General features: G+C 45.0%; 1 protein-coding gene across 2 annotated transcripts in view; it reads left to right on the top strand.

Annotated features, from left to right (window-relative positions):
* The window catches only part of LOC111145742 (astrotactin 2), an 867423-nt gene that overhangs the window by 239641 nt on the left and 605319 nt on the right, over positions 1–22463 (top strand). Inside the window, exon 4 of one of the 2 annotated variants that reach the window (XM_022500912.1) lies at positions 21804–21956. The exons of the other annotated variant lie outside the window; for it this stretch is intronic. Coding sequence (XP_022356620.1) covers positions 21804–21956 — 153 coding nt within the window. The remainder of the gene's footprint in view (positions 1–21803; positions 21957–22463) is intronic. 2 annotated transcript variants of the gene reach the window in all.

Here is a 22463-nt window from a genome sequence, read left to right as displayed (position 1 = left end):
ATTCTATTAAATTAAAAACAAAAAGAAAACCCTGTTTGGAATGGGAAAAGCTGTATTAGTGTAATGCAGTAGTAAATGTAACAAAAATAGTGTTAGAAACTTAGAACCTAGTATGTTGCCAAAAATGGTTGCCAGGAATGGCCCCATAAGACACAGTCACAAAGCATCTTTAGTTTTCTTTTATTACCACTTTATATTTGTATTAATATTTCCTCTTCCCCTGAATAAAAAGCAGAATGACTTTTCTGTAAGCATTAGGTAATGCAAAGTCCAACATTTATTTAATGTAGCAAAACAGTCTCAACTCCTGGATGCCCAGCATCATGTAATAAGTAACCCTTTAGTCTGAATTAAAAGGTGAGCCTTTCTAAATGATAGAAATTTCTTTGTTAAATGCACATTCTTGTTGCAACTATGCAAAAATCAGGCAAAATTGACTGCAACCAGACTTATTTAGTGATCCAAATGATCTTTTTTTGAGATTCGTTTGCTTCAAAAGAAAATTCTACATTGTCTGGTATCTAGAGGACACATTTCCAGATTTGCCCCCAGATCACTGTATAGTTTTAACTAAATTACTTCTCATCACATGGAATCCACTTTTAATCTTTATCATAATGATCCTATATTTGAAAAATGGCTTTATTCTGTGAATATGTGAATCAATAAAGTGAGAGGTTTTTCAAGTCTTATTTTCACTTGAATAGGACATGGGAAACATAGGAAAAAGAGTATCTGTGATATTGATCATGGTTATCAAATGTTATTAAACTAAATTCTAAATGGTAATATGCAAATTATGTATAAATGACATTATTTAGAGGAACTTCCTCATTATGATGTAGGAATAAACTGAATATATACTTTGGGAAAAAAAGAAAAAAGAAAAAAAGGTGAGCCTTCCTCTCCAGTTCTGCTTTCCCAACTAGAGTGGATTTACCTTGGCAGCTGAGAAAGGTGGGTGACTCCTGATTTCTCTTTTCTGCTTATCTCTTCCCCTTGCCTTCTAGCTATTGTTTCTAACTCCTCCAGGGCTGGGGTGTGGATGAGGAGGGAGGAAACATAAGAGCATCAGGGAAGGTCTGACTTGATGGCATTGTCCTGACTTGGCTTCAGTGACAGTGGGCTTGGTAGAGCGAGTGCTGGCTCTTTGAAGGCATTTTCATGATTTCCTCAGAGATCCCCCCTCCCCCACCCCTACCCATTCCTAAAGACCCCTCCTCTGAAGTCCCTTAATGTGTTTGGATACATCCCTGTTTCCCCGTGTCCATTCACTCCTTCTGTGACTTTAGAAATTCCTCCAGCTCCCCTCTGGTGCCGTGTGTTCACCCTTCCAGGCAATAGCATTTCTTCTAACTTGACATAATTTGGGCAGTTAATACTTACACCGCATTTGCAACGTGTTAAATGTTTTCCCTCGATGGACTCATTTAACCCTCATCATGCCGCTTGTTAGTATGATGATTATCCCTGTTTTACAGTAAAGAACCCAAAAGTTAGAAAACTTAAGGAACTTGCCCAAGCTCTCCCAGCTGGAATGTGGAGGGGCCAGGATGTGAGTTGACAGTCTAGCTCAGCGTCCTTCTTTTAATGGCTGTTGTGTATTTCAACCTGTGTGGATCTTCTCTGGCTCATCATCCTATCTAGGATACAGAGAACATTCTAGGGGTGCAGGCTGATCCCCACACCGGGCACCTCTGCTTTGCCATCACCAGAGCAGCTGGCCAGCCCATCTCTCTCTGGACACCAGCTCACTGGGCAAGACCCATATGTGAAATTCTCTAAGTGGTGCCTTGAGAGTCCTTCTCATTAGGCTTATCTGGGAGCAGGTGCTCCCACCATCATCATTCCTTATCCTCCGGGCAGGAGGAGATGGGCTCGCAGTGATGCTGTTTCCCAAGTAATCACCTAAGGACCCTTTCTTCAAAAATCATTTGTCCCTTCATGGGGTTGAGGAGTTTACTAGTTCACTAATCGGTTCTTGACTACTCACTATTCCTAGGATCTACTGGGTGATCCATCTTCAAACTCATTTTGGAGTCTGTGTATGTCACTTTGGGGTCTCATCTAAAATTTCCATTTCTCATCCAGTTGCAAAGTTGAATTACAGACTGTCTTGGAGTCTCTGTTTTTGTTTTTGTTTTTGTTTTTTTCACCTAGAACATATAATGATAATAAGTCTCCTATATATTATATATTGTTATGATATAGATCAACTAAGAAATCTGGAGTTGCTTAGATAAAACAAAATATTCTTTTTTTTTTCTAAGATTTTATTTATTATTTTGACAGACAGAGATCACAAGTAGGCAGAGAGGCAGGCAGAGAGAGAGAGGGGGAAGCAGGCTCCCCGCGGAGCAGAGAGCCCGATGCGGGGCTTGATCCCAGGACCCTGAGATCATGACCTGAGTCGAAGGCAGAGGCTTTAACCCACTGAGCCACCCAGGCGCCCCAAAACAAAATATTCTAAAGGGAATGTGAAACCTATTTGACCAGTTGTAACAGTGACCTGCACCTTTTCTTCCTTCTATGAGTTTTCTTGTGTTGTTTTTCCTTCCTGGGATTTTGCTCCCCCGTTCCCCCATGTGTGAATCTAACATGGCCTTTAAAAACTAGTTCAAAAGACTCTTGTTCCATGAAACTTTCTCCAGCTTTTAACCCCAGCCCTTCACGGAACCTGTTGTGAGGTTTGATTCTGCTTACTTCTGCAAGAGCTGTTTTATCTACCTTTCCTAAGAAAAACGGTAAGAGACTGCTCATCATCATCATTCCACTGTACCTCTCGAAAAACCTGTCCCTTCTTTGAAACATAAGATAGTACCTACATTGGTATGGGTCGATTTTTTTTCTGTTGCATGGTTGGAGTTTTTAGAAGCTGGGGTTCCATACTTCCATTTCATTTACTTAAAAAAAAAAAATCTTTGGGGCACCTGGGTGGCTCAGTGGCTTAAGTCTCTGCCTTCGGCTCAGGTCATGATCTCAGGGTTCTGGGATCGAGCCCCTCATTGGGCTCTCTCCTCAGCGGGGAGCCTGCTTCCCTCCCCCTTCTCTCTGCCTGCCTCTCTGCCTACTTGTGATCTCTTTCTCTGTCAAATAAATAAAATCTTTTTTTTTTAAATCTTTATTATATGCTACACATTCCAGTCAATACCATAGGTGTTGGTGATATTACAGTTAACAAAATCAACAAATTCTTTATTCATTTAATTAGATTTGCAAGAACAGATAATAATCAAATATATAACATAAGGTCAGGAGTGATATGTTTAATGGAGAAAAATAAAGCAGAATGGGGGATAAAACATGAGGTTACAAAGAAGCAGTTTACATTTAAAAATCTGTTACAGACATCTCGGTAGCCCTTCCATCGTGTTAACCACCATTCATACGAATAAGGAAATCTCCAGGTCATACAATTCATGCTCACTTCTATGTCACCGTGGTCGCCTCTCTTTGACCTGACCCCCTACACTCTAGGAGCTTAGACTCTAAGTGGTATGGTTTTCAAGGTATAATGAACATGGAAAGATATAGATGTGTCATTGCTTAGATCACCGTTCAGCAAATATCCACTTTCCATCCGCCACTGTGAGTGGAATGTGCTTCCCTGTCCCAGTGGTCCTGGGCTTGGCCATCTCACTGACTTGGACCACTGAGATGTTAGCCCGTATGACACAGACAGAAGCTTGAAATGTACTTATACGGTGGAGTTTCCTTCTCACACCTTCTCACATCTCTGCGGGACTATGCCCCAGAGAGCCCGCTGGTCCAAAGACGATGAGAGACCCATAAAGTAGACCTGAAACCAGCCTCCAGCTTACAGCAAGCAAAGCCCAGTCTGAACAACTTGACCCTGACTTGAGCCGCAGACACATGAATGAATACAGTTTTGAATGTGGGAAGAAAAAAAAAAAAAAGCTGAGATTCCATCTCAGCTTGTCCATTCTCGTTCTTCACATTGGCCAACTTTCTTAACTCCTAAGACTCAGTTTCTTCATCTGTAAAATGGTAATAAAAACCAAACTCCATGGGTGTGTTTTGATGAGACAATCCGTTGATAGAGGTGAAGCACCTGGTCAGTGCTCAGCAACTTTTTTCTCTCAACATCTGAAAGCGTTGCACATGCTTTCTGGTTGCCTCCTAGAAATATCCAAGAAAGCTCAGCTCCCAGACATGGACCCTGGCCAGGTTTTTTGGACTTGCTGATTTCCCCAGTCTTCATTCTTCTCTTTCAATAGCGACTCCAACACATTTTTTTCTTTTTCTTTTTTTTTTTTTTTTCTTGAGAAATTTCAATAAGCATGTAGCACTGGTTGGATAGCCATGCTGGCATTTGAGTTTCCAGTATGTGTTTATAATTATGCTGCATTATCTTAATTATAATGATGTAAGGAAGGGAGTAGGGGGGAAGGATTGAAAAAGGAAACTGTTCAGAAAAGTGCTCCATGAAAAATAACCCACAGTTAGGGGACAACAAGCCTGTGATTGGGGTTGTAATTGGAAATGGCACTATTAATACAATACTTATTCATTCTATATTATAAAAAAATGGGAGCGCTTTCTGCAATTACCCAGTTCCAAATGAAATTAACATTCCATGGCATTTCCCATAAATGGTTGGTTTGCACACATCGATGGAGACAATTAGCTTGGAAGTGAATGACGGCTCTGACTAGAGAGAGGGTGAGGTAGGGAAGGTCAGGCCCATCCAGAAGGATGAGGGTGAAGATGGGAAAGCAGTGAAAATCAGAGAAGGCCATATACCTGGTACCTGGGAAAAGCAGTGAGACTCCAGTGATTGGACTTACAGGTCCAAGCCATGAAAGTCTTCATGATAAGCTCAGTGAACAAGTGAGTGCAAATATTTGTATAGTTGAGTTGACCTCAGATTCACGTTCAGCTGTCTACAAGCCCTCCCACTCATTAAACCAGTGGCCCCCTTGGCTATCTGTTTGAACCCTCTAGTCCTCTGGAAATCCCAGAGTCAGGGTCATAGTCTTGACCAACAGTCTCTGCCTTGCTGCCACTTACTCACTGTGGTTGATGGTAAGATGAAGAAATGTCTTCATGCCATGATTTTATTTTGTCTTTTGCACAATGACTATCTTGATTAGGTTTTGTAGGCAAGTTAGCTACAGTAAAGAAAACATCACTGATGTGTCACCCTTTTGTAATTGAAAAGGGGATCATTCAGGTAACTTTTAGATATACTGATGTATAGTTACCTCTCACATTGTAGTTGGATGCCATTCCCAGGTAGAGGGGAGAGTGGAGCTAGAGTTCATTCTTGATTTCTCCTTATCTTCTCCACTTTAATCTAAGTCCAATCATTCCTGTCTCTTCTAATCCATATAGATAGATAGATAGATAGATAGATGGATAGATAGATAGATAGAGGGATGGATAGATAGATAGATAGATAGATAGATAGGTTTCAAATATACATCTTGTTTTCTTGGTCCTTTGATATTGCTATAGTCAAGATCTGTATCTTCTTTTGTCTAGACTTACACAGCCTCTTGAATAAATGCATAGTCACTAAAATTGGACCAGGGTTAGTATTTTGACTCAACTAATAATTCGTATTGGGACCCTGAATATGATTTGAATTCCAAGTTTAAATTCTTCTACAAAAAGCAGTTTATTGAAGTGCTTACCTCATATGGTTGTTGTGAGTAATAAACTGGAAAATTCAGGTAAAATGCTTAGCACATTTACCGGCACATGCCGAGTGGCTCAATATACTTCAGCTCTTTTTATCATGATTATCATTATCCATTTGTTTCCCTCTTCCAAACTGGCAGTCACATTAATCTTTCTTAAGTACATCTCTGACCGTGCTACACTTCTGATCAGAATCTTCCTATGTATCCATATATCTCATAATGCATATATGTATACTCTTCCCTATCATATAGACCAAAGTTAAAGTGCTTAACTTGGCATTCGAATTTCTCCCTGATGTGTCCACAACCCCGTTCTCACCTCATCTGCAGCATTATCCCTCCAGGAATGCTGAACTCCAGTCATTATAAATGACTTGTCATTTTTTGAACTGAAGATGACTTTGAACTTCTGCATCTTTGTATATGTCACTTTGGAAAACTCTCTCATCCTTATTTTATATACCATATCCTGCCTCAGAGTGTCGCTTTAGTCCCAGTGCTTTGCAGGTGAATGCGGAAGTCAACCGGACAGGTGGACTTCTCTGTCCACTTGGCTTTGTGGATATGGGAGTTCCATATCTTCCTCTTGTCTTTCTTTTCTCTTTAAAATAGGTGCTTGAGTCATGAGTTAATTGAGATACTCTTTTCTTGTGTTTAGCCCAGTTCATTTCACCTTTAATTTAACTTCATCTTGGGGTAATTCACTGCATCATCAGGCTCTTTTGAGGACTGACTGTGAAATTTCACCTGGATGAATGACTTCCAGCAAATTTCTCACTGACCTGAATCTGTGTGGCTTTTTTTCATCCCAGCCTGTAATTGCTAGAGAGTTACATGTCTCCCTTCCATTTTCATCCTCTGTGTTCAAATACATCTGAAGAGTAGATGCTCTGACCATGAAGAGAGGCAGGCAGGAGGTTAATGGGCTTCCTTCTTGTCAATGTCTTCCTTGCTTGGGCATCATTAATTTGCTACAAACAGGTGAAGACTTGCCAATCCACTGCACAGCTGATGACTTGCTATGGTATCTTAGCTATCTTTTACCTGGAGCCAGACAAAGGATCAATTGATTCTGAGCCCAGATGCATGGACAAGAGGGTTCATGCCTATGTATGGGTGTGTTGGAGAGATGAAGACGGGGAGCTGGAAGGGCGCATCTTCTTGTTCTTGTACCTATGAAAGCAAGGTGAATTTCTTTGAGCGTCCGCTAAGGGACAGACAATTCATATTAAGATTTTTTTCCTCCTCCATAATTACTGAAACAGATTTAGAATAAAAATTAGAAGCTGATGCTTAAATTTACCGAATACTAGACTTTTAGGGTTATCATGGGTGTAGCCTTTTAGTTCACCAGTTATTTGATATTTGGATCTCTTCTATGTTGTTTTTGGGATGTAGCACCTCTGATTACTTCCAGTTTCAGAGGACTGGGCACCTCCACCAGCTATATTTTTTCCATAGTTAGAAAGCTCATGCCATACAGTGGACTCTTAAGATAATCACTCTTACTATTACACTTGTTATGATACTACGGCTCCTAAGATTATGGATCTTAGAACCAGACATATCTAAATTTGAATCCCAGTCCTCCCAATTACCTTTGGGCAGTGGTTCTCAACCAGGGGTGATTTTGCCTCTCCAGGGATATTGGGCATTATCTGGAGACACTTTGGGATGTCACAACGTGGGGAAGGGACAAGTAGCATCTAACTGGCAGAGGCCAGGGATGCTTCTGAACATCCCACAACACATAAGGCAGTCCTCACAACAAGACATCATCCAGTCTCACATGTGAGTAATGTTGAGGCAGAGAAACCTCTCCTTCATCAAGAACCTGAACTGTCTCAGGGTCATTCTTCCCATCTGTAAGAAGAGATATAAATAGAGTTGGCTTCACAGCATCTTGAAAATTACGTGGAATTCTATCTTGGACATTTTAGCAGGTGCCTGGCCCAGTGTAAGCACTTAGGGAAAATAGCTCTTGTAATTATAACCTATAAAAAGCATGCATCATGTTGCTTGGGACTTAGCTACGGTAATAAGGGTGTAAACATTAGTACTAGCAGTACTACTACTACTGTAGCCCTTCAGATAACTGAAGGCAGCTTAATTTTACTCTTTCCTATTATCTTGTTGTTCCTCATGATACCATTCCAAGCCTTCTTATCAGACCAGCTTTTCATACCTGGCCTGGTCTGTTTTGCTAGTTGTATTTTTCACGTGACATTCAGATCTCAACACAGTCCCCTAGGCATGGTCTGAACAATGCACAGCGGAGCTGTCCCCTTTGCGTCCTCAGACTTTGTGTTTCTATTCAGGTTGCTTTCTTTCTAGTGGTTGCCTTACTGTTAACTTGCACTGCGATCTCTGATGCCCAAATTGCTCAATGGAAATGACACAAGGAAGGAGAGGAAGGAAGAACTCCTGGCTGAACATGTGTTTATAAAATGTACATTTTGGGGGGCACCTGGGTGGCTCAGTGTGTTAAGCATCTGCCTTTGGCTCACGTCATGATCCCAGGATCCTGGGATCGAGCCACACATCAGGCTCCTTGCTAAGCAGGGAACCTGCTTCTCCCTCTCCCACTCTCCCTGCTTGTGTGTGCTCTCTCTCTCTCTGTCAAATAAATAAATCTTTTAAAAATTTTTTAAAAATTAAAATGTACATTTTTGATGAGGACTTCAAAAAAACCCTGCCTGGATGCTTCTGTCTAACCCAGGCTTTTGGGTCCAGCTTCTGGAGGTTGAAATCAGGAGGTGACTGATAGGAGCTAAAAGGTGAGGACGAAGAGGCCGACACTCAAAAGGAGACAGGTGGCACTGGTGGTTTATAATCCCCGAATACTTCTCATCAGAACAATGACAGGAGCATGGGACTCCTCCCAGGGCTCTCAGAACCCTCAGGGTTGCGACTACATGGGCTTGGTTTGAGGTTCGATCTCAACCTCACCGTCTCTCTCTCTCTCTTTCTTTTATCACATTTCTCTACCTCATTGTGCACATAGAGCAAAATGAGAGCATTCCTCAAGACCCATCCGCCCGTGCACGCAGACTCCCTGTGCCAATGGCTCCCTAGGAGCCTATCTCTATTATTTCACCAAAAAACATCAGAGGAGGAATTTGTTCAGCTCTGCTAAAGACATGATTTCCAGTTCTTTCTACTGTCTTAGCTTAGTTTTTTGACTGCTCCCTGGGAAAAGGATGGAGAGAAAAGAGGGAGGTATCCATAATCCTTAGCTGAGCTAGTTTAACTGGGACTGAATAAGGGAAGATGGAGATAATTCAGGATTATCTAGCCATGGAACAGAACAAATTCCTCAGATGTATGTGTAACCCCCATATCCACACATTAGCCCCCCCATAGGTGCGTGGGACAGCCCCAGCATACCATAGTTTGGTCCCTTTTCTGCTCCCTCCACATCCTTCTTTCGTTCCTCCCACTATCTGCATCATTTCAACAGTGGTTAAAACCACAGGCCTCAGACCAACCTGGGCTCCAGGTCAAGCTGTGTCCCCATAGGGGGATACTAACGTCACCTGTTCTCCAAGCTTGTGGGGAGTAGGATATGAGGTCATGGTATCCAGCATAGAGGAAACACTCAGGAAGTCAGCCCATATGAAGTGGTGGTGTCACTAGTGTGCCTGTGTAAACCTGTCCTATAGGTCGCCTCCTCTCCATTTAGTAAATGAAGAACATCAGAAGACCCGAGAGGCAGGGTCCTCTGTGTTCCGTGATGAGCGTGTACGAATTGGCAGGCCCAGGATTTGAACCCCAGGGTAATAAGATAATTTTGTACAGGGTTTCTAGCATGTTTTTTTTTAAAGATTATTTTTATTTATTTATTTGACAGGCAGAGATCACAAGTAGACAGAGAGGCAGGCAGAGAGAGAGGTGGGGGGGAAGCAGGCTCCTTGCTGAGTAGAGAGCCCGATGCGGGGCTCAATCCCAGGACCCTTGGATCATGACCTGAGCCGAAAGCAGAGGCTTTAACCCACTGAGCCAGCCAGGCGCCCATCTAGCATGTTGTTATGTCTCACTTCTTTGCATGGACACTGGCACTATGATTAAGGATGTGAAAAACAGGACTTAGAAGCCCAGTCTTTACTAAGCTATAGCGAAGTGTCAATATTGCAAAGTTCATGGTGGCCCAGTTTATCCAAAATGCTTTAACGTGCATCTCACAGAAACTTGAATTTCCTGAGGCTCAGAGAGGCTTGGTGTGTGTCCGAAGTCACACAGCAGCTGAGCTGGAACTCATGGGTGGGTCTTCTTCTCCCAGATCTGCTGAGTTTTCAATCCGGGAGTCTCTCTTCTCCCCTCCCACCGATGTTGCTCTCAACGGTCTCTCCACCCGTTTTAGTGTGGTGGTGGCATGTAATCATGAATAATAAAGCAAGCCCGCTCTCACTGTCATGCAGGAATGGGAAATTGAAATTATAAGTCATTAAATGGAAAATCCCCAGCCGTACAGTAACGCCAACTCAGCCTCAGTCCATTACTGCCTATATATTTAGCTGGTCTATTTTTAAGAGTTTAATATTGAGAAATAGGACATATTTATAATGCAGCTGCATTAATTTCACTGCAAAACCCCTGCCATTTGCTATAGTTGACTTACATGTGTTTAAATTTATAACCACCCTTTTGCACTGGGGAGATAGGCCCTTAGTTTAAAGGAGGACGAGTAGAAAATCTGCCAGTTGAAGTAGTAAGATTGTACAAATCCCATACTCTGCGCTCTGGTGAACCCCTCCCCCCACCATTGCGTGGCTTCCTAATGGACTTAAGTCGCGGTGTGTATTCTCACACCCCTCATTCAGTGGCCAGTCATCCACCCCTTGAAACCTTTGTCCACTCATTCACCAACCACAGCCCAATGCTGCAAGCTCTGAATGGATGTGCTAATAGTCTTTATGCTCCTGAAGAGGACACCTCAGTTTCAGGTCATTGTTATTTCTGGGATAGTCTTCATAATTATCATTAATGTGATCAAAGGGAAGCTGGCTAAGAGGGGTTACTTTCATCTATTCCAACATGCAAGTCAGTTCATTAAATCATGTTTATTGGTCGCACTCCAAAACAATCCTTGGGGTAGTATTGGGAGATACTTGTCCAACTCTGCTCTTCATAGGTTAGATAACGCTTGAAAAGTAATTAATCTTGCTGGGCCTCACTTACCATTTGTAAGATGGAAATAATACACATCTTGACAGGTTGCCTACCAGTCAATCATTGCTACAATAGTGCTACATAATAAACAGCTGCAAAATCTCAGTGGCATCCAACAAGAAACATCAATTCGTCATGTGTGTGGGGATTAGATGGAGTGTTGTGCTCATCTCAGATGGGTGTGCTCATAATCGTCAGAGTGGTGGGGGTCAGTGCCCCAGGTGATAGGAGTAGGGTGACGGCTCTGTGCTGCAGAGCTGTGGATCCCCCACGTGTCATTCATCCTCCCTGCACCAACGGGCTAGCTGAGACAGTCCTCCTCGTGGTGGTGGCCGGTGTAAATGTGTGAGCAGAAGAATGTGGTACCTCTTGAAGCCTGTGCTTGTGACTGACATATGCTGACTTTCACCCACATACCATTGGCCATAACAAGTCACACAGCCAAGAGAAAATCAAGGTACAGTGAACTACCTTCCATCTACCAAGAGGGTATAGCAAGGGTGTAGGTGGAGGGGGGTTGGACGACAAAATGAGGCTAATTATTTCATGCACGACAGTCATTATGAGAATCATATTCAATCATAACTGTTTACCTTAATGTCTATCACATTATAAACACTCCATAAATGGTAAGTGTTATTATTACTGCTGTTATGATTATATAACTAAGGAGATGTCCTTGACAAATTGGAATGGAAATTTAAGTGAACCTTGGTCACAGATCAACCAGAGAAGTCCAAGCTAACTCTCTGGGGGGAAAAAGTGAAACCATGAAAAGGTTAAATTTCTGGGGAGGAAGGGGGTAGGGGTAAGAAGGTGGGCATCTCCCCTCCTGCTGCTAGAAAACAGCTGCCTCCAGCTCATGATGATGGAGTTAAATCTTCCCTGGCAACACACACACACACACACACACACACACACACACTTTTTTTTTTTTTTTTTTGAGACCTAGGAATCCCTTGGAGGTCAGAGCATAAACTTGAGGAGTCTGACAGAGTGAGGCGTGAGGGTAGATGGAGGGCCATGAGCAGAAGTTCGGGATCCAGGATTAATGTTGCAGTGGTATCCAGGTTCCAGGTTTTGGCTACAGGCATGGGGTAACCATGGACATGGGCTGAAGTAGAGTGGAGATAGAAGGTCCCGAGCCAGGCATGACAGTAAAGTTTATCCATGAGAGGACAACAGGGAGTTCGAGGCCACGGTCCTTAGTCAAAGGCTATGAGTTAGCCAAAAGGGAAGGGAAGAAAGCAGCAGCCATTAAGCTTTGACTGAGGGCAAGGCCCTCTGCAAGTTTATCTCACTTAAGCCTGGGAACAATAATGATAATAAAGGCTGTACTTGGTTGAGTGCTTAATCCGTTTTGGGTACTGAGCTAAGCACTTTGCATATATTATGGCATTGAATTTCAACCAGAAAAAAACCACAAAACCCCACACTTCTTGAGGGAGATTTATGCTCAGGGTTTTACAGGTGAAGAACTGGGGCTTAGGGCCATGAAGAAACACACCTAAAGCCACAGAGTGCATCAGTGAGAAGAGGGAGGTGAAAGCCAGGTCTCTGGGATTCCTACTCTGCAGACTCATCCTGAGCTGGCAGGGCTATGCACTGGAAAGGGTCATGGGGCTAGAGGGCAAGGCTCTCAAGTAGGGGGGCTCTTCGAATGAGGGTTAGGAAAAGAGGTAGAAGTGTATAGCAAGAGCCATCATTCTTCCTAGCTGAAGATGGATTCTTTCGGTAATGAAATCATCTCCCACTGGAATCTCTAGAAGAACCAAACTGTGTGGGGTTTTCTCTACAGTCCTTGTCCCTGTCACTTGCGGATGACTCTCTTTTTACAGTCTCCTTTACCTAGTTCTGCATTCTTTAAGGTTCGGGACTAGCTGGCCTCTCCAGGAATTTTCAAGAGCCTTTCCATTCGCAAAGGGAATTGGAGGTCATGTTCTCCGTGTTCTTGTCACACTTCTCTGGGCGTTTCGCACGCGCTCTTTTCATTATGTTTACTTGTCTCTTGCACTAAAGAGCTTTGCGGTTGAAAGAAGGGACAATGTACATTTCATCCCTGTCTGCCCAGCGCCCACATCTGGATACAGCACCCAGGACTACTGTTGGCTGCAGAATCCCAGTTGTAGAACTCAGGTTGCCCTGCAGCCCCAGGCAGTGCAGAGCCACACACTTGGCCTTCCTATGCAGTTACAGAAAGGAGGACTCTGGGAGAGGAATCTGGCTGGTGTCTGTGAGTCCCGACAGATTCTGGACTTCTCTATACCCTGCAGGTTTGGGCAGAGGATCAGGATTCGCCATGACCGATGGTTTAAGATCTTTTTGGCCATGAAAATAACAGTATTAACTCTCATTTCTTAAGTGCTTACTCTGCATCAGGCACCGGGGTAAGCATTTTAGCATCATTTAACCCCAAAACAGCTTTATGAATTTGGAATTGCAAACCTCAGCTTAACACTTGGGAAGGCTGAGACTTGGTGTGGTTAAGGGGTTTGCCCACATCTCGCAGCTGGTAAGGAATAGAGCTTAATATTCCAAACTGCGGCTGATTCCAAAGCTTTCCCGTAGCCATGCCTTGCTATCTCTTGCATAGGACTTGTTGGCCTGCTGTTTCGACTTCAGCCCAAACTCTGGAAGTCTCCTGTGCCTCTCCGGGCTCTATAAAAACAGGAGATTGTAAGGAGAGCATTCTCGGGAGATAAGAAGGCCCCGCAGAGTCGTGACTGCAGTCCTTGTAGTTACTGCATTCATCTTCCTGAAAGCACAGTTTCATTTACATTTAGAACTACAGGGCCATGGAGCGGGAAAGAATCTCCGAGACCATCTGTGTCCTGGCTGGGGACTGTGGAACCAGCTGCAGAGAAACTGGAAGGTATTGTGTTTTGAAGAGAGCTGAGGCAAATATCACTAATTTTTTTATTCCATCATTCCAGCTTGATGTAGTTCTCCAGCAGAAATTATGACCACCCTCCAAGTCTGCGGTGTTAGCTGATGGGCCCAAGATCGTGTTTGTAAGAAAAGGCTGTTCCCAAGTTTTCCAATTTATATTTGCGGCTGTTTGTTCATTTGTCTTGCCTGAAGGCGCTTGCTTGAAGATAAGCCATAGCAGGCATCAAAGGTTTAAGAAAATGTGTGGGAGGGAGAAAAAAAAAAAAAACAACTAAAAGTGAGAAAATTCTATCCATCAACTTTTTAACCCTGAGAATGGGGAAGAGGTGGCCATTTTTTAAAAATGTGTATATGGATTTTGTTTTGAATTTGTTCTACTTGTGGAATATTGTCATCTGGCTAAAGAATATGGACTCTTTTCTTTTCTTTTCATGAAGAGGTGGCTGCTGTGGGAGACGCAATGTTAGATTCAGTGACTCAATTCTCACAACTTCCAACTGTGATGGTTCTTTGCTTTTGTACCAGGTCTTCCCAGCTGGTATGTGCTTTCGAGCAGGAATGTCTTAATACTGTCCCCCACAATCCTGGCATCTAAGTATGCACAGTCCAAAGCCTCGGGACACAGACTGAGGTCTGTATTAGTCAGGGTTGTCCAGAGAAACAGAACCAATAGGAGGTACTTATATCTCTATCACCTATTGATTTTATATATATATATATATATATATATATTCTATCTCTGTATCTCTCTACCGCTTTCTATCTCTATCAGCATCTGTCTAGAGATTTGTTTCTCTGTTAATTTGTTTTGAGGAAATGACGCCTGTGATTTTGGAAGCTGACAAATCCCAAATCTTCAGGGTAAACCTTTAGGCTAGAGATGTGGGGAACATTTAAATGTTGTCGCTCAAGTCTGAAGATGATTTGCAGGTGGAGTTCTTCATCCCTTGGGGGAGGTCAGTCTTTGTTCTGTGAAGGCCTTCAGCAAGTTGGATGAGGCTGACACTCATGACAGAGGGTTATCTGCCTTATTTAAGGTCTACTGAGTTAAATGTCAATCTTATCAAAAAATAAAAACAAAAAAAAACAAAAAAAAACAAAAGCAACAACAACAAAACAAACCGTCACAGAAACATCAAGAACAATGCTTGACCAACTCTCTCTGTTCCGTGGCCTAGACAAGTTGATATATAAAATTAAACACCACTAGATCTGAGGTTGAAATGGTCTTAGAATTTGGGGAATTAGAGAAGAGTGGTGGAAACAGGAGACTTGAGGGCTGCACCTTGGTCTTCTGCAGACTTTTGTCATGACTTTGTCTCTCAGTGCCTTTGTTTTCACATGTGAATAAAAGAGGAATTCTATATTCTCTGAAAGAATTTTCCAAAGTGGATATTTTATAATGCAGGTGACTTTCAAAATGAATGAGCGAATGCATGCATGGATGGATGGATCGATGAAATGATTGACCGATCATGAAGCCAAAGGGTAAGGGAGAGGAAGTTTGGTAATGAGTGCTCTTTCTTGAGCACCTACTATGTTCCAGGAGCTCTGTTAGACGATTTATATACATAGTTACATTGAGTCCTCCCACTGCACTGCAGACATATACAAAGGAAGAAACTGAGCTTTGTGAAAGAGAAGGGAGTGACTCAAGGTCACACAGTGGCAGAGCGGACATTAGAAGTGGACACTGGAACCTGAGTTGGTTTTGTCACTTGCACTAGTCAGTATGGCTAATTAATACCCACCTGCGGCATGGTTCTCTGACCATAGTTCTTAGTGAGATGAAGCTGACAAATGGGGCATGAGTTGAGCCCAAGACCTCTAGGCTGTACAGTCTTGACCATCAACACTGAGCAAGATTCCTCTGGCATAGCTGGCCAGTCTCCAGTCAAGGTGAGCCCCTAGCTCCAGCCAGAGTCAGGTTGCCTGGGGCTCCTTGCCTGGATGACTTAAGAGGGACTGGGCTGTCAGAGTCACTTTTCCAGGCCCTGAGAACTAACCTCCAAACCCCAAGACTGGACTATCCATTTTCCTCCACCAACAAATGAGAAAGAAGACACGTAGCGTGGTGCAGAGGACGGAGCCAGGATCGTCAGTGTCACTGTATCCTGGGTCCCCATCCAGCTCTGGCATTCCTAAGCTGTGTGACCCTAGGAGATGATTTACCTTCTCTGAGCCTCAGTTTCCTCATTTCTAAACACCAGCTATTGGTGCTTTCCCTTCAAGCCTGTTAGGAGGAATAAATGAGAAACCATAAGGAGATGCCTGGCTCCTTGTCTAGCAAAGAGTTGGTATTCAAGAATGGTGGATTTTCTTCTTACAGAGGCTAGAGGAGTCTAGAAAAAGTAAAGAGAGTAATGAAGGTGGTTCAGGAACTTGAACCTGAGCTTATTCAAATGTCAGTGGTAGGACGTCACAGGCTGTGTGTGGGGGGAGTTTGAATGTGGAACTGTTGGGTTCTAGGGTAGACACAGCGTGCAGGGCGGAGGACCACGCTGGAGCTTGCCTGGTATCTGGGAGCCATATGCCTTTGCAAAGACCCTCAAGGTCTGCCCTCTCTTCTGCCTCTCCTTTCCCTTCTCCTGCCTTCTCTGTCTCCTCTCCTGTCCTTGTCACTCCCCCTTCCGTTCCCTTTGCATTATTTTCTTGCTCTCTCCACCCTTCCACTCTTCTCTGCCTCCCCCTTTCATGCCCCCTGCTGTTATGACTGACCATGCTTTTCCTTTCCATTCTTTTTTTTTTTAAAGATTTTTTTATTTATTCATTTGACAGATAGAGATCAGAAGTAGGTAGAGAGACAGGCAGAGAGAGAGGAGGAAGCAGGCTCCCCGCTGAGCAGAGAGCCTGATGCGGGGCTCAATCCCAGGACCCTGGGATCATGACCTGAGCCGAAGGCAGAGGCTTTAACCCACTGAGCCACCCAGGCGCCCCTCCTTTCCATTCTTGTTTCTCTCTTCCTCCCTCCTTCCCTCTCTCTGTCTTGGGGGCTGGGGCTCCTCTGCTCAGGTCCCAGTGGTTCATACCCATTAAACTTGACAGTCTCTCATTTGGTAGAAAGAGGCAGCTTCCCCCTCATCCCCCTCCCTTCCTGGGTCTGCCGCGATGCTCAGTTCAGGCACCATCTGTTGCATTCATCCAGGCGACGGGTGAGCATTTTGCTGCTCTGGGGAGGCAGAGCTCAGTGGGTACCAGGAGGGAGTGTGTCTTGTTTGGACAACCTGATATATTGATATTGATAGAGCTACCAAAAGGGATCAGAGGCATGGGGGTGGGGGAGAGCAGGAGGGAGAACGAGGTGGGCCATGGAGGGGCTCACGCAGGCACCTGCCCTGTAAGTCTGGGCTCTTGGCACTGCTGCTGTGACGAGAGCCGCCAAACAGATGGATGGGATTTGCTGCTGCGGGGATCAGAAACCCTTGCAGCTCAGAGGAGCAAACCTTCCCTCTCTGCGTCTTCCTCTACTTCCAGCCAGTTCTGTCCTCATCGGTTTAGGAGAAAGTGAAGCAGAAATAGCAGGATGGGGAGAGGCTGGTCTTTAGAATCGGTGAATGTTAGAGGCAACAAAAAGGAATGGTGTATCTGTCGAGGCCTCATCTGGACAAAGAAGGCACTTTCAGATGGGCCTTTTAGGAGAAATTCAAGGAAGCAATTACTTATAGGGACTTAGGCAGAGTGCAGAGAATCCCCAAGGGGGTATTGAAGAACCTGGGACAAAGAATAACAGGAAACCACTACTAACTCTTATAACTGAGGAGGAAGGGACAGGACATGGTTTTCCTGGAGGCACTGAGGACTGGATCTGTGAACAGGGACCCCTGGCAGAAGCTGTGATTGTCAAGACTCCCAGATTCTGAGGACGAGGGTACGGAGACAGCAAAGGAGCAAGGGATGACCTGTGTCCAAATCCTCTCCTCCTGGATCCGGCCAGAGCACCCCAATGGGCAAAGCCAACTGGTAGGCAGTAACAAGGAACAAGGGAACTAGTTCGTAGAAAGTCTGCCTCCAGAACCTGGAGTGGGGCCCAGTGAACCTGGGGCGGGGCTGGATCACGGGGAGCAAATGAAGAACAGCCAGTACAGATCAGGAATGAACATGGGTTCCGTGGTCTGCACCGTGCCAGAAGCTCGTGTTCTGAACCACCACACACACGGCTTCTGTACCTCTTCCAAGGAGGGCATGTGCAGAGTCTCCAGGAGTCCCGCTCTCTCCTGTGAGCTTGAGACCCACGTAACCTGCTGTCTCCTCGGGCACCTCTCCTTAGATGTCTGCAAGATACCGTGCATTCATATCTCAGACCCGACTCGTGTTTGCAGTCTTCTTGAATGTCTTCTCTTCTAGAGCTCCCCTTCTCCTTGAGAGGTGCCTTCTGGACGTCTGTGTGGAAGCCAGGCCAGGAGCCACCTTCCACACCTGCCCCTCCCTCATCCACATTTTCCAGTCAGCCACCGCCTCCTGAGGGAGTCGTGCCTGTAAGATAGCGCTCAGACGTGCCCACTTCTCTGTCTGCACTATTTCCCTCTGTTCTTTCTGCTCGGCTGTCTACTTCTCTATCTCTACCTCTGCTGCCCTCTCCCAGGGATCATCCTCTCAGATGTGGACTTGTGCACAAATGTCCCATCCTCCTGGTTGGTCTTCTTCCTTCTATTTCTGTCCGTCTTTAGTGAATTCTGCTGTCTGCTGCTGAAACGATCTTCCCTACATGAAAATCTGATTAAGCCACTCTTCTGTCTAAAACCATCAGTGTGTTCTGTCCTTAATAAGGCCCAGAAGGATCGGGGTTGGGGTTGGGGTTAGGACTTCTTACCTCTCCAGCATGATCTCACGCCACTTGCTTTCAGTGTTTCCAGCCCCGTGAGTGGTGGTGCTGCCCCATCCTGACTCCGTCTCCTCAAAGGGTTCTTTGTTTGAATTCTTCCCCTCCTCCTGTGTTCTCCACGCCTCCTTCCTCCCCTACCACTTCCCCATCACCTGGTTAACTCCTACTCTTTTCAGCCCTTAGTCCCACTACACACTCCTTGAAGCAAGTTTTCATGATTTTCCTAAACTAGGTCATATTCTGCTAAGAGAGTCTCTTTTCACCTCTCCTTTGTGCTCTATGTCACTTAAGACTTTTTCCATGTATCTGTCAACCATTTCATTCATCTTGGTCCATCCCGTCTATATGGTGAGCATTAGGGAGGGGGGAGGTGTTTGTCTTTTCACCATCATACCTTGTCATGGACTGTATGTTTATGTCCCCCACAGAATCCTATGTTGAAATCTTAACCTCAGACAAACTATGTTTGTCTCCTTGGACTAAGATAAGAAGAGACCATAGATAGGGTGACTTAAACAACAGGCATTTATTTTCTCATAGTGCTGCAGGCTAGAAGGCCAAGATCAGGACGCCAGCATGGTGGGGGTCTGGCTTACAGATGGCTGTTTTCTCACCGTGTGCTCACGTGACCTTTCCTTAGTGTATACCGGTACACGGGGAAAGCAACGGGAGGGAGAGAGTGATTTCTTCCTCATCTTATAAAGACACTGATCCTATTGGATTAGGACCTCACCTTTATGAACTCATTTAACTTTAATTAGCTACTAAAATTCCTTTCTCCAAATACAGTCACACTGGGGGTTAGGGCTTTGACATAAGAAATCGGAGGGACACAGTTCAATCTACAGCAGACTGTTATTTGGAGATAAGATCTTTAAGAGGTAATTAAAATTAAATAAGATCATTGAGGTGGGACCCTAATAGGATAGGACTGGGTGTCAGAAAAAAAGGAAGATCTCTCTCTTTCCCTCTCTCTTTCTCTCTCTCTCTGTCTCCCTACCTTGGGTTCTCTCTCCCCACTGTGTGAGCACACAGTAAGAAGATGACGCCTGTAAGCCAAGGAGAGAGACCTCACTAGAACCCAACCATCCTGGCACCCTGATCTCAGACATCCCTCCTCCTCCAGAGCTGTGAGAACATAAATAAATTGTTAAGCCATCCAATCTATGATTTTTGTTTTGGCGCCTGAGCTAAGACAATACCTCCTGTACTTGTCACAGACACATTATGTTTTTTTCTGAAAACATTGTCGAATGGATGCATGAACGGATAAGAAGATGAATGAAGGCATGAATGTGGGCAGACCCGTGTGCACCCCTCCCTTGGAGGATTCCAGATTACAGTTTGCTTTAAACATTTAACTATAATTAATCTAACTCTTACAATTTGGGGCCAATCATACTCATATCTGGGTTTAAACCATCAGGGTTGGGTGTAGAAGTGCTTCTCAGAATTGGAGAGCAGCCTCTTGCTGGAGAGCTGTGCATGGTAGGCTTGGGAATAGGTGTCCCATGTCTGGGTGGTTCTTCTCAGTTCACCTTTAGGTAGACCTAACGGAGATATCTAGGAAGATAGCAAGACAGGCAGGTGAGGAAGTTATAAATCCACTCGAAGGCCCATTTGTATTGTCAATTGTCTTTTCCTTAGGTAAACGTAGATTTCCCCCTCTGTCCTCAAAGACAGAGCTTTACACAGAGCCCTGTGCCCAAACCAGCTGCCTGGATATGAGCTATGCCCCAAATGCATCTGTCTAAACCAAAAACCTTACCTGGGAAAGCGGGAGCTCTGTAGAGATTGGGTGGGGATGTTCAGAAGCCTTCTTTGTCCAGTCTGGTGAAATCCCTTCAAAGGAACAGGAATCTTTTGCACATACCATCTCCTGGCCTCAGACAGTGGGTAGCTCAAACTGAAGAAGCATCCTTGCCTCTAGAGACATAGATGGAGGGAGGGCTGAGCTTGAAGATTTCAAAGTTGGGACTCTCTTTGGGAATTTCTCAGAACAAAGGCAGAGAGGCCATGTAGACAATTTCCTTTGCTTCTTTCCCGTTTCCTCTCCTTGCCTTTTATGTTGCCCCTCTCCTTCCTTCTTGAGCTTTTCTGCCTTTTTTTTTTCTCCTTTTATCTCCACCTTTTTCTCCCTGCCCTTCTGACCTCACTGTTACCATTCTCTGGAACTTTCTACCAGTCTCGATTTTGAAACTTTATAGGAATGAGGCTACTAACAAATCCACCAAGGGTATTGTTAAAAATGGAGCATTGGACTGGGAGTTAGAACTTGACTTTGCCAATTGCTTGCTTGGAGTGAGTTGTACACCTTGTTTTTGGGGGGGTGAGGCTTAGTTTCCCTACAGTGAAATTGGTCTGTTGTACCCAATGATCTCCATGTCACAGTACTCTAGTTTTATCTCCTCAAATGTTATTTGATCAATGGGCCGCCCTCTTTCTTCACTGCCACTGCTCTGGTTCAGGCTGTCATGGCCTTTGGCTGGCTACCACAGGAGCAAGGAGAAGGCCTCTGCGTGCATTCTCCACACTCTCATTGGGAATTATTATCAAAAGGACTTACATTGAACATGCCTGTTTTCTGTGAATTTTCAGTGAACAGCTTTCACCATTAGGATGTGTTCCATACTCCTCTGTGACTGATAGTGATCTACCTCTCTGGCCTCGTCCTGTCTTTGCCTGCTCCCTTTGGGAGCCATACTGAACTCCCGTCACTTGCTTAAGCACCATGCTCTTTGTGGCTTCCAATCTTTGCTCATGCGTCTCCTCCTACCCAGACAATCTTTCTTATCAAATCTCTTTAGTAACCCTACCCTGATTCTATGCTCTTTGCTAATTCCTATTCACCCTTAAGATGTCTGTATAAATAGTGCCTCCTCCAGGAAGCCTGCCTTGACTCCCCAGATGGGTGAAAGGACTCTTCTTGGTGCCACTCTGATACTCTGTACTCTCCTATCCCAAAAGTATTGCAATGTTGGGAATGCCTCGATATGTGTCCTTCCAAGCCATGAATCCCTTGAATCATGGATTGTGTCTGACTTTTCACCACCCTATCTCAAGGGCTTGGGCACTGCCTGGAACACAGTGTGTGTTGAATGCATAAGCGAGGGAGCCAACAGCTTCTGGCATCTGTGGGCTTCCGTATCATCATGGGTCAGGGCGGGAGCTCCAGGGACTCAGGGTGGCCAGGCCCAGTCCTCCATGGGCTGGGGGTGGGCCAAGCCCTAACCTCAGCTCCATTGCCCACCCTGTAGCAGCAGCTGAGGCGACGCAGGAGACAGTGGAGTCCCTGATGCAGAAGTTCAAGGAGAGTTTCCGCGCTAACACGCCCATCGAGATCGGTCAGCTGCAGCCAGCCCCGCGCAGGGCCTCGGCAGGGAAGCGGAAGCGGAGGAGCAAGTCTCGAGGTAGGCCCTCCCAGCACCGCTCGCCACGGTGTCAGCGGGCTGTCCCCAGGTTCCGAAGGCCCCAGGAAGAGCTGCGTCCCCTTCCCTTGCTGCCCTGGACTCCCAGAGTCGTGCCGTGATGTCCCCGATCAGTCATCTCAGCTGAGGCTTGCAGACAGCAGACCTGTGCCCCTGGGTGGGGGGCCAGTGTCTCTGAGCCCCTGCTGCCTCCTCTGAGATGGGAATGGACTGTCATGTCACCGTGGGCAGGTCGCTGTACTTCTCCCCACCACTCCTCTCTCGCATGAGTGTTCTGGTATCTCAGCCCAGTGCACAACCCAGCATGCAATAAAAAGTAGGTCATTCCTTCCTTCTCCATCTCCTCCTCCTCTTCCCATTCTCTTCTCCTCCTCTTCCTCATCATCTCCATCATCACCTCCTTTTTTTTTTTTTCTTTCTGGTCATCTGTATGACTTTGTGGGTGGGATGAACCCCCTTATCATTGCTTGGCATCCAAATCCCTTCCCT

Source organism: Enhydra lutris, unplaced genomic scaffold (genome assembly GCF_002288905.1).
Source record: "Enhydra lutris kenyoni isolate GAN:26980312 unplaced genomic scaffold, ASM228890v2 scaffoldscaffold13, whole genome shotgun sequence".
NCBI classification, from domain to species: Eukaryota; Metazoa; Chordata; class Mammalia; order Carnivora; family Mustelidae; genus Enhydra; species Enhydra lutris.
Note: the sequence above shows the minus strand (reverse complement) of the source record. Positions and strands in the feature narration are given on the sequence as shown.